This window comes from Sus scrofa, chromosome 3 (genome assembly GCF_054392235.1).
Source record: "Sus scrofa isolate SSC_HxYL_T2T_F1_AM1 chromosome 3, Sscrofa_HxYL_maternal_Yorkshire_Landrace_v2.0, whole genome shotgun sequence".
Taxonomy (NCBI): Eukaryota; Metazoa; Chordata; class Mammalia; order Artiodactyla; family Suidae; genus Sus; species Sus scrofa.
In genome coordinates, this window is record NC_139385.1 from 46676075 (window position 1) to 46688220 (window position 12146).

The 12146-nt window shown below is 62.4% G+C and overlaps 1 protein-coding gene across 8 annotated transcripts in view; it reads right to left on the reverse strand.

Annotated features, from left to right (window-relative positions):
- Nucleotides 1-645: 645 nt before the first annotated feature.
- The window catches only part of CRAMP1 (cramped chromatin regulator homolog 1), a 50344-nt gene continuing 38843 nt past the window's right edge, over nt 646-12146 (reverse strand). For 6 of the 8 annotated variants that reach the window (XM_021086822.2, XM_085017928.1, XM_085017927.1 and 3 more), the window contains 10 exons: nt 11488-11669; nt 11328-11402; nt 10356-10437; nt 9415-9519; nt 9042-9220; nt 8441-8503; nt 7866-8097; nt 7123-7287; nt 6060-6205; nt 646-4274 (listed from right to left, as the gene is read on the reverse strand). In XM_021086822.2, the coding sequence (XP_020942481.1) occupies nt 4110-4274; nt 6060-6205; nt 7123-7287; nt 7866-8097; nt 8441-8503; nt 9042-9220; nt 9415-9519; nt 10356-10437; nt 11328-11402; nt 11488-11669 (1394 nt within the window). In that variant the 3' untranslated portion in view covers nt 646-4109. Of the gene's footprint in view, nt 4275-6059; nt 6206-7122; nt 7288-7865; nt 8098-8440; nt 8504-9041; nt 9221-9414; nt 9520-10355; nt 11125-11327; nt 11403-11487; nt 11670-12146 lie in introns of all 8 variants that reach the window. The other 2 variants (XR_014840987.1, XR_014840986.1) reach the window with 1 other exon arrangement.

Below are 12146 nucleotides of genomic sequence, written 5' to 3' on the forward strand. Positions count from 1 at the left end.
CCGCCGACGCCAATCACAACGCCGCAGCCTATCACAGCACCGGGCCCCGCCTCACGAGACTGAGGCGAGGAGAAGATCGCACCGCGCTTGCAGCCGATTGGTGAAAGCAGATGCCGCTCACAGCGCCGGGCCCCGCCATTGGGCAACTGGCCAACAAGGGATGGTCCGTCCGCGCCTCCTGAGGTGGGCGGGGTCGGGCACCATCCCCGCACCTGGTCGGTGCCCCTTCTTCCAGGCGCGGCCTCCCGCTTGCCGTCCCTGTATGCGCCCTGGTTGGCGTAGCGGGGGAGCCCCGGGAAGCGCTTCCCGGAGCGCAGCGGCGCCCAACAGGGCCCAAGACAGTCAATGGCACATGGATACGTGGCCAAAGGAAACAGGACCGCAGTTCCTGTCCTGCAAGTTGTGGGGAACACGTCCTTAAAAGTGGGAGGCAAGGGATAAATAAAGAGTGCCAGCTGACTGATGTTTGGCTCAAAAAAAAAAAAAAAAAAAAAAGGTAAAGGTAAAATACACATTCAGGAGCGCTTTGTTGCTAAACTACACTGTGGGCGGCAGTCAGTGCCTCTGAGATGGCACCAAATGAGAGCCGCTCCGGCCGTTTTCTTAAGCGCACACTTAAAAAGAAAAAAGCAGAAACGGTCATGATTAGATCAAGTATTAGTATGTATTTATGCACAATAATAAAAACAGATTTACAAGTTGAACTGGAAATTTAAACATAAGAAGTTTAACAGCTTTTGTTTATTATATTAAATAACCAAACACCTTTTATTCCCAAAATTGGTAAAGAATAAATAATATAATTTACAATATGGTACAAAAAATAATCAGGAGGGACAGGCATTCTGCTTTATACATACACTGTATATGTATATTTATAATCTATAAAACAAATTCACATCTCAAACAAGCCGAAAACCTTAGGTGATATGGCTTAACGATTATTAAAAGAAACCGCAGTTAAGTTCTGCTGCCCAGAGGCATAGCTCTGGAGCCGGGTATCCTGTTACAGAATAAGGGGCACAGGTTGCTGTAGTGCTTCCAAGACCTAACTCACCTCACATGACTTAAAGGCTGCTGTGGGATTAGGAGAGCTGACAGTCAGGAAAGGTTTGCTGTAGGTTTCATTCCTTCTTTTTTCTTAAGACAAAGTGCCGTATTTCCCCTAAATGCATCTGGTAGAACTCAATGTCAAGAAAGAAGAAAAAGCCACCTGTTTTCCTCCTCCACGTGTTTCAAGCGTCTCTTACTCCATGGCTTTTCTTTGCACACATGTGATTCAATGGTGTGATCCAGTTAAACAGGCCATTCAACTGAAAGGACACACCAGTGACGAGGCTGTGGGACAGAGTGACAGAGAACGGGGCTGCCGCTACGAGCCTGGAGGTGTGCGAGAGCAGTGGAGCAACCAGTGACATGTTTCCAAACATCCCCTCTCCCTGAGCAAGTCCTCTCCCCCGGGAAGATACAGAGAGATGAGAAAAATGCCATCGTGAGCCTTACATGGAATCAGGGATTCAACCTGCATCTCCCTTGTGAGCAATGGAAGGCGCATCACGGGACATGATGTCGCCATGAAGAACCAAGGCCAAAAAACCAGCTCCCTGGAGGTGGGAGATGGAGAGTTTCAGTCTTCAGAAAAGACAATCAGCAGACCGATTCTCAACACTGAAGTGACACGGGGAAGACGTCTCTGCGCCACAGACCCGGTCTTAACCACAGGCTCATGTGCAAGGGAAGCCATGGCCGCACAGGAGGCGCTCCTGACTGTCCCTGGGAAGGCGCAGGCAGGGGGAGGCTTCGCTGCTCGGGCCCTGTGAGGATTTCCAGCTTTTACCAGGCGCTCGTTTTCATCACACTGATAGTCATTCGGGCTGGGAGAAGATGGATCCATCATCTTAATGCTATAGCTGACATCCTTTCCCTTCACATGGCAAGCGAATGCCTACTCCTGCCTGGCTGCTGGAGCAGCGAGTTCTCTGTAACCCTGGCAGCTTTACACACAGGGGAACAGGCCCCTCTCCTGCACAGCCATGTCCTCTCATGGATGATGCTGGCTAGTCAGCTGCTCCCAGAGGGAGTCTGTGTGAGAGGGCCAAGCCAGGGGCACTGCTGGATCAAGGCTGACAAAGGCTGATCCAAGCCTCCAGACTTTTCCTCTTGCTAGACGCCACCAGGGGATAGGTGCCGACCCTCCCACCAGACTGCCTCGGGGTGTCCCTGATGGAAAAGCAGCTCAGGCCTCTACTGTGCCTGGCGCGGTGCAGGCTGCCACTGGGCACTGCCCCGGCACGGATGCGGCAGTGTTACCTGGCATCTCTGGTCCCAGACAGCGGAAGGACGAGAAAGCACGCAGGGGCCTCGGCTCAGCCAGACCTACTGTGGACTGAACCAAGTCAGATGCCCAGAGACAGACCTAACAGATCTTGTCTGGCTCAAGAAGGTGCTAACTTCAGGAAGCTGCTGCACTGATCACAAGACATGACCTGGTTTCAAGATAACCTGGCCTCAGAGACTGCTGTCCCTCTCTCGTAACACAGCGCTAACAGCCCCTTGCTCTCAGCCCTGTGGCGCTCTGGGGCTGGCGTCTCTGTACTTTCCGGGAGGAAGTACTGCCCTGTGCCTCGTGCTTGGCATGAAGGGCCGCATGCAGCCTGGAGCAGTGGCGCCCTTCCCCGGGCTACCATGCTGGCTCACCTCTGCGAGGTGGTCAGGGAGAGGCCAGGGGAGAGGCGGCTGGCCCTGCAGGATGCCACCGCACGGCGAGCTGGGGAGGGGAGAGGTGAGGCACACACACAGGGGTCGGCTCGGGGGGATTCAAGGAGCCACACTGACTCTGGCCGGTGGGCAGAGGATGAGGCAGTGGTGGTGGCACCGGCCCAGCCTCAGCACTGGCACCCAGCCACAGGGGACGTGGCTGGACGCCAAGGCCAAGAAAGCAGGAACCCTGTTAGCTCCACTCTGGGGCCAGACTGGACGCTGGTCCCCAAGGAGCCCACCGGAGGGACGTGGTCTCAGCGCACTGGCTCTGAGTGCCGCTGGAGGTCTGACCCTGCCTGGGCGCCCTGAGCAGGAAGAAGGGAAACAGGAGACCCTGGGGCGGGTGCGAGGGGTCAGCCACACCCTGGGGCCCACCCTGCACAGATGCCAGTGAAAGCCAGAGAGAGCCTTCCCTGCCGAGGCTTCCGTCTGAGACGCCAGGCAGTGACAGGGCAGCATTTCAAGGCCCTGCCGTCACTCATCGGCAGCCGTGACTGCTGCCGTTTCTCCTCAGGGAGGGGGGGACCTGGGCCAAGCCTGCGCCTGAACGCGGGGAGAAACCACTGCACCGGGACTCTGCTCTGCCCTTCAACGCCTGCCCGTTCTTAACGCACAAGAAAAACACTTTCTGACCAGCACGGCAGGGTTTTCTCCCAAGTCCACGCGAGCTGCATGAGATGTGAGTCTTCCCCCTTCCCGTTAAGGCGGCCAGAATGGAGGCTCCCGATGCGGGAAGCACGAGACGAGGCAAGGAGCCAGCATTTCTGGGGAGATGGCACCAGCTACGCTGCCCCAGGACCCTGCTGCCACACTGGGGTCGGCGTGTCCTCTGACGCGTCTGCTGTCTCCGGGTGCAGACACCACCAGGCAGAGCCCAGCCGACCTGCCCATCGCCACCCTGCAGAGAGGTCGGCCAAGGCGAAGCGCAGGCTTGGCGGGAAGAAAGCCGCGGTGTCCTGGAGCCTCCCTGCGGACAGCGGGTGGTTCTAGCCCCCAAGGTTGGGGCGACCAGAGCCTGGCACATGCGCCCCTTTCTCTCGGAAAGAAACCCCCTGGGATGTCCGACCCAGCAAGTGAGGCGCAGGCCCGCAGGGAGCTGCTTCGACGCCGTGGCCATGGCTGCTGCTGGCCGCATGGAGAGCTCTTCCCTTCCTGGCCACCACGGTCCTCGGCCTGCGGGGACACGGGCCTGCACGCGACGGCCTCTGGGCCGAGGAGGTGCCTCTGTTCGGACAGTCTCCTGGGAGTCCCGGTTGGCCTTGTGCTTCCCCTCGCCTGAGGAGGGCTGCACCTCCCAGCCCCGAAAGCCCTCCTCTGCCGCCTCCGGAGGCCCCCGCCTCGGGGCGCAGTCATTGGGACAGATCACCAACTGGGGGGCCGCCTCCGCCGCCATCGAAGAGGGCCTCTCGCCGGCCGGGCTCGGCGATGGACAGCTCTTGGGCCAGGTCATTGAACCGGGATATGTAGTCAATGCTGTTCTCATTCATCATGCAGACCAGCTGGGAATCCACCACCTGCGGGACAGAGGGCGGGGCCACGTCAGCAGGCGCTGGCCCCCACGGCTGGGCCTCGGCGCCCCCGGCAGCCTCGGCACGGCGGCCCCGCGCTGGGGCGAGCCTCAGAATCACGTCCGTCACGGAGAACCCTCGCTGGGGACAGGTGCGTGGCGCGGCCACTACAAGCTGTTGGGATCAGAGGGCGAGCGCCACCCCCTGAGACGTGGCAAGAATGGTGGGCAGAGGAGCAGATGGCACAGGGCGAGCAGACTGAGCGGTGGTCCGAGGAGGCGGAAGGGGAGCAGGGGAGTCCGCCACGGGCGTGCGGATCAGAGGAGGACTTTGTGTGGCGGAAGCGGGGCACGAGTCACACACAGCAAGGCCAGAGGGGAAGATGGTTCCCGTGAGAAGAAACGGCAAGCGCACAGGCCCCAAGGTGGGAGCCAGTCGGCTGGTCCAAGGCAAGAGAGACGGCAGACCAGCCGGCGAGCAGGACAGAGGCGGGAGGAGAGGGGCGTGCCCAGCGGGGCCTCAGGGTCAGGACTGAGCCGGTGACAATGGGCTTAATTTGTCCACGTGGAGCCTGGGACAGCGCCTGGCACCCAAAGGCCCTCAGTGAATGTTCGCTAAGGAACTGACTCGTGTGACGAACAAAGGAGAAGCCTACAGAAAATTCCTTTTTTTTTTTTGCATTTTAGGGCCACTCCAGAGGCATATAGAGGTTCCCAGGCTAAGGGTTGAATTGGAGCTGCAGCTGCCAGCCACAGCCACAGCCACAGCAACTCGGCATCCCATCCGTGTCTGCAACCCACACCACAGCTCACGGCAATGTGGGATCCTTAACCCACTGAGCAAGGCCAGGGATCAAACCTGCAACCTCGTGGGTCCTAGTCAGATTTGTTTCCACTGTGCCATGATGGGAACTCCGCCTGCAGAAAATTCTGAGTGGAGCATGGCATGAACTGAATCCTAAACTTACTATAAAAAATTTCAAAAAAACGGAAATTTGTTTTGAAAATCTCTCCGGTCTTGAGATCCGTGTGAAGGTGCTAAGAAGCTGAGCAGTCCTGGGAAGCAGGTGGGCGAGCCTGGTCTGATGCAGGTTCCCCCTAGCGTGGACTATGAGACGCCCAAGGGCCCAAAGGCCCTGACGGCTGGAGCTGCATCGGGAAGACGGCCCAGCTGGGGCATCTCAGGCGCAGACTGCCCTCGGCACACCCTCTGCCTGCGCCTCTCAGCTCCTGCCACCTGGCGCTGGGCGCATCAGATACACACACCTCATCTTCAGCAGGCGCTCAGCCATGTGGCCTTACTCGCCCACGGACACCCCCCAAGCCCAGTGGGATGGCGGGCCAGGGAGGCGGGAGAGGGCAGCCTGGACCGAGAAAAGAGGGATGCTGCATCCCTGCCAAAAGACGAGAGGGACACTGCCATCGCACTGTGGGTCCCTGCTGTCGTTGCCCTTCTGCAGAAACCCCAGGCCACAACCCTGCACTGCTCAAGGTCCCCTCCATTAGGCGGCAGTGACAGCACCTCAACCCCTGCGGAAGGTGCCAGCAACCTCACAGATCAGGAAACCGAGCAGTGAGCAGCAGCGTCACCAGCCAAGGTCACACAACTGGCTTCAGGCAGAGCAGCCCCACCACCCCAACCCGGACTCCCTGCAGTCACCGGATGAAGAGGTGGCCTGCGTGGGCAGAGCTTCCCCCGGGAGTCGGACTGTGCGCCGGCTCCTGACGGGTGCCCCCAGTGAGACGCCCTGAGCAGCCATGCAGCCCCAGGGGGGTCTTCCCGTGCACTCACCTCGGCCACGTCGGCCAGGGACCGGGACACAAAGGAGTCCCTCGAGTTCCCATCCAGCAGGCTGGGGCCCAGCAGGGAGGTACCGCTTGGGGTCCCCGCAGGGGCTGGCAGCACCTTCCGGCTCTTCTCTGGGGAGATGAAGCTGGCTGCAGACAGGATGGAGAAAGAGGGCCTGAGCCGGTGCCAGATGGACCAGCGAGGGGCCCCGGAGGCCCAGGCCTCCCGGCAGCTGGCTGCCAACGTGTGCACGGTGCTCTGGATTGAGAGATGGGCCCTGGCCGACCCCGCCCCACCCCACCCCACCCCAGGGAGGTGTGAGCAGTGCCCTGCAGCCACACCCGTCCTCTCACTCTCCTTGGCCCCTCCACCCCCCCGACATTCCACTGTCTGGTCCCCACTCCCTCCTCCATGCAGGGCTGTTTCCTGCTTCTCACGGCGTGAGCCTCCCTTTGCAGCGTCTGCACTGCTCTACAGGACACTCTGAACAGGACACACCCGCCACCCAGGCCGGGGCCCCACATGGTGCCGACCCAGTTCACCGTGTACACCGCGCGCCCTGCTCTGGGGCTGCCATCTACAGCCCCCAGTGCACCGCCCCCAGAAGGGCCACGGGAACCCCTCTGAGGAGGGAACTGAGGCGGGTGCATTGTTCCCCGACCCCCTTCCCATCACACGGCACCTAGTGCCGTGAGAACATATGGCCTGTGAGGACGGCCATCTGCGGTCCACGTGCCGCAGGACAGCACAATATCCAGAACAAAACAGAGGGATACAAAGAGAGCGCCCAAGAGGCGGGTGGCCTCAGCCCGGCCCTGGACGGTGGCCCTGGGGGGAGAGGCAGGCTGCCCGGCACAGGGGACCTGTGTGGCCCTGGTGACAGAAGTGTGCACGTGTGCCAAGGCGCCGTGACCCTCACACGGGGTCTGAATACTTTCCCACAAGCAGGTGATGCAGAAAAACCAACCATAAACGCCTAGGACCAGCCCGGAGGGGGCGCTGCGGGAACCGTGGAGATGCCAGACCCCAGCTCCGCTCGGACCCTGGCCCCCACCCTAAGTCTCACCAAACAGGCTGCTTAGTGACGAGTCCGTGGGATCGCTGGGGCACCACTGGGGGTCATGGGTGGGGGAGGCGATCCAGTCCGGCTGGGGGCTGCCAGATGGGGAGGGCAGACTCTTGGAGCTGTCGCTGCCGTTCAGCTTTGCTGGAGAGAGAGGGCCTCCTTCACCTGCCAACCCAAGGCCCAGGTCAGAGACGCCACATGGGGTGAAGGCCCCACTTCCCCACAGTGCCGTCACGAAGGCCACAGGCGGCACGGTCTGTGCTGCCAAAGTGGATCCTGCGGGGCCACAGTGGCAGGGGTACATGCCACGGCAGATGGAAGCAGGCCCTGTGCCAAGGGCATCACCTAAATCCGTCACGAGTTACTTAAGATGGCCCGAGAGGGGCCGGCTCTTCCCAACTGAGCAGAGAAGGCTCACGTGAGCCGGTGACCTGCCCACAGCCTCGTGCTGACCAGCCCACACCAACCATGCCACTGCCACCGCTGCACTGTCCCCGAGAGCTGGCAACCCCACAGGCGTCTACCCAGCTTCAGAAAGGAGAAAGCCGCCCAGCAGGACCGCCCGGCTGCAGAGGGCTGGAGGGCCTGCTCTGTCCCTGCGGCCAGCAGTCCCACCAGACCACCACAGGCTCGGGTCCTGTCCGGGCCTCGTCCGCCGGTGCTGCCCCGCAGGTGCAGACGCTCCAGGCCCAGGAGGGCCGAAGGGCGGCAGGCCGGAAGTGGGCCGGGAGGCAGGGCCTCACCGTACTGGCCGGAGCTGATGGCGATCTCGATGATGGAGTCGCTGATCTGCGTGGCCGGCTCCCCCTGCGAGAGCACGTCCTCGGGCGGGCCGGGCAGGGAGATGTCCAGCAGGGCGGAGACGTTGGGCGGGGAGAGCCGGGTGCTGGGGGCCTCTGCCGGGGGCAGCGGAGCAGAGAGCCCATTGTGGAGAGGAGCCTTGGACAGCTCAGGCAAGGAGAGGACGGGCGGGTTCTGGGGGACAGAGAGAACCGCTCAGACACGACAGCCGGGGCCACCAGAGACCAAGCTTGGCCCTGCAGAGCGCGGCCAACGGAGACCGACAGGCCCTCGTCCTTCCACCGAAACCCAGGGGTTGGCAGGGTCGGGAGGCCAGGCTGAGGTGACCTGGATCTGTCCCCACACCTGCAGGACAGAAGGCGAGCACCAAGGGACACCCAGCTGATGACCTCCTCGTCCCCGACCCAGAAAAGAGTCCTTCCAGAACCGGGTCAACCAGCCAGCTGGGCAGAGGGGAGGGGGCACGAGATGGGAGGAAGCCCGGACCCCCGGCCCGGCAGCCAACTGCGCGCTGTACCTGGAAACTGTCTGCCACTGGCTCCTGCCTTGAGGGGACGCTGATGAACGGGTCGCCTGTGCCCTAAAGAACAGACGGGATGCTGGTGAGCAGGCTGCACGCTCGCCAGGCACGGCCAAGGGCCAGCAGGCACCTGCTTGCCAAGGGCCGCCCCGCCCTGCGGCCCCAGGCAGGCATTTTGCAAAGGCCCCGCTGCCCTCCGAATGTGGGCCCCAGCCCCCAAACCGACGCTGTTGATTAGAGTCAGTGCAGGTGCCAGCACGGGGCCGCCTGCCTCGGGGCAGCACATGGGAACTGGAGAAGCCGCTGCCTCGGGGAGCACACAGCCTGATGTGGCCACGGTCGCGCGGCAGCGGGGACCCGCGGGCAGACTCTCAGACCCCGCGTCCGTCTGTCTGGGTCGTGAACTCTCCGGTGTCACACAGTCTACAGGGCCCACCCTCTCCGGCTCACCCTGTCACTCCCCGAGCGCATCTCTCAGGCAGCGCTGTAGTCCAGCCTGACCTCAGCCCGGGGCCTCGGCTGCCAAACAAGGGCAGGAGGACGCCCGACCCTCCCGAGGCCGCGGGTGACGCCGAGAAGCCCTTGCCAACCCACTCACCCTTACGGCGGGGAGCGGGTCTCTGTTCTGCTGGGGGCCGGTGGACTCCTGCCCAGCGACGGCGGCGGTCACCTCATCAGGGGACAGTGGGGAGATGCCGGACAGGCCCTCGGCGTCCAGGACAGGGAGGGGGCTCCCGGGAATGATGCCCGCGCTCTGGGCCGCTAAGTCAATGGCACCTGGAGACAGAGAATGGGCGTCTCTGCCCTACCAACCCCCAGGCCCGACCCAGGAGGAGACAGCCCCGGCTCCTGCCTCACTCCCACGCGAGAACGGCTGGGGCTCCTTCTGAAGGGAGAGGAGACGCCAGGGCTCGCCGAAAAGGAAAACGAGACATCCTGCGGGCCCCGCCGGCGCAGCTGCGGAGACTTACTGGCCAGGTGGCCCGCGGCCTGGGGCGGGAGGGCCTTGGGCACGATGGGCCGAGACAGAGCTGCTTTGGTCAGGGAGGACTGGATGGGCCGGAACGAGCCTCTGCCTGTGGGGACGAGAACAGCAGCATGCCAACCTCACAGCCCATGCCCTCTGGTCGCATGACCATGGCTGCACACGCTTCTGTCATGGCCACAGCCCGGATCACGGAAGCTGAGCCAAGCCGGGAGCCCCTGACCGTCCCGACACTTGCTCCTCGGCGAGGTCAGAGGCCAAAGGGGCCCCAGGGGGGAGCCAGCTGTCCCCTGAGACGGGGGCCCACTGTGCTCTCTGGGGCCGCTCGAGCCTGTGGTCACGCTGACACCATGGAAACAGCCATCAAGGGGGTCTCCCACCGGAGCCGAGCCAGAGGCCCCTCTGAGAGCAGCAGACCCAGGACCAAGCCCTGCCTCTGCAACCCGCTCTCTCCCGCAGGCCTTCTGCCCTGGGAAGCAGGCGTGGGAAGCAGGTGAGAGCTGAGTGCGTGCTGCCATGATGAGATCCAGAACGCGGGCCAGTCTGGGGGTCTCCCTGTGTCAGACGCCCTTCAAGGCCAGGCCCTCTGCACTCACAGACCTGTGCGGAGTCAGCCCGCACAGGTCAGGGTTAGGAACACCTAGGAACACCTTCACCCCGCGAAGCGCGACGAGGCCTCCCAGGCGGGGAACTGGGTGGGCAGTGCTCCCCCAGGGCTGTCTGAGCGCCCCTGGCTTGGGGGCTGTCTGCGGACCAGTCAGGGTCCAGGTGCCTGCGCCGCTCCCCGGGCCCCGCGTGTTGACAGAACGGATGCGGGAAGGCTTGAAGCGTTGCTCCAGAACCGAGGTAACAAACGCCTACCGTTCCTGGAGACGGGGCCTGGAGGGCAAGGAATGAAAAGCCACCCTGAGGAGCCCCGGGGCTCACCGGTTACGGAAGAGTTCGACAGGATGGAGAAGGAACAGACGTTGTGGGACTGGTTTTCGGAGGGCCGAGGAAGCAGCGTTCTCTGTGGGCGGAAACAGGCCCAGGATCAGGCCGTGAACCAGGCCAGCACCAGCAGCCACCAGGGAGACTCGCGCTGGGTGGCAGAGGACCATTCACGACAGCAGGGGGCTGAGCGTCAGCGGGGGTGGGGGGTGGGGGGTGGTGTTCTGGTTGTGAAGGGATGAGGACGGTCTGAGAACGGCTCGTTTCCACCGACTCTGGGCCCCTGGACGCGGGGTCCTCTGTGAAAAGAGCCTGGGGGACCCACCCTTCCCGGGAAGACCGGGGAGCATCTGAATGATCCACCGTTAACCACACCAGCCGGATGTGGCCGGACCGCCACAAGGCCTGTAAATGTTTATGACCACTGGCCGAGGACAAGTCGCCCCGTCGCCTAGGTCCCCTCACATGTGGGTGAAGAAAGTACAGCTCCTGCTCCTGACGCAGAGGGGCCGAGGTCCCGAGTACCTCTTGTGCTCTTTTCACCCCCAAGTAAACACGCCCTATCTCACGTGCCCCCCTCCTGGCCTGCAGACGGTACCCAGGGTCCTCCCTAGACCCTGCGAGAGGTCTGGGCTCCGGCCAGCGTCTTCCGCTGACTACGCGTGTACAGAGATATCCTCAGGATCCCCCCACACGTGCCCGTCTGGGGTCTTCTTGGAACCTGAATCCCGAGAGCTTCCTGTCTTTTCTGCAAGCGGTTTTCCTGCTGTGCAAAGAGGACCCGTATGTGCAGGAGCAGCGGGGTCCCGGGTGCTACTCTAACCTGTGCAGAAGCAGGAAGGGGCAGGGAGCCTCCAGCCCACAGGCAACCCGAGACCTGGGAGAGCAGCAGCGTGTCCGGGCAGCACGGCCAGTGCAGGGAGAGACCAGGCCCGAGGCGGGACCAGGCGGGCGGGCAGGGCACCTCACCTGGACCACCAACGGCTTCCGCAGATGCCGGTTCCGCAACTTCCTGGGCTTTGGCAAGAAGAAGTCCGACTGCATCTGTAAGGCAAACGGCGCCGGGTGCTGAGCTTTGGGCAGAAAGCCGGGCCAGCAGCAGCAAGCAGGGTGGGTGGGGCCGACTTACGCTGATGGAGTTCAGATGCTGGCGCAAAGTCAACTCTGGCTCTTTGCTGGGAGAGAAGAGCTTCCCATGTCGGCTATTGGGTGGCAACGTTGTGGGGACAGCAAAAAGGCCACCGTCTGAGTCACTGCTTCCAGCACTGGAGGGACCAGCCACCAAGAGGGGTCTGGGAGGGTTTCTCAAACCTAGGGAAGGAGGAGGCAGCAGGACACAACCGTGCACCCTAACCACACCTCCCGTGGGGACGGGGCTCCACCCGGAAGGAATTCGCTCTAAGAACCGGTCGGATTTCCTGTAAAAACCTCGCTTCTCTACCTTTGTCCCCGCAGTTCTAGTGCCCGCTCCGCACGCAGATCAGAGGTTCCCTTGACGCGAGAAAGGCCCTCCCCACTGCGCTGATCTCAGGGGGCAGATTCCCTTTCAAAGGCTCCGAAAGCTGAGAGGACCTTCCAGATCCACTAGCGCAGGGCAGAGGCCAGCAGCCTTCCTGGGGATGGGGCCAGATGCTAAACGCCAACCTTGAGGGCGCCACGGCCTTGGCTGAACCCAGCTCTGCGGCCGCGGCACAAACACAGCCACAGACCACATGCGAGCCCGTGGCCGTGGCCGTGTGCCAATGAAACTTTATTTACGACAAGCAGGCTGTGGCCCATGGTCTGCTG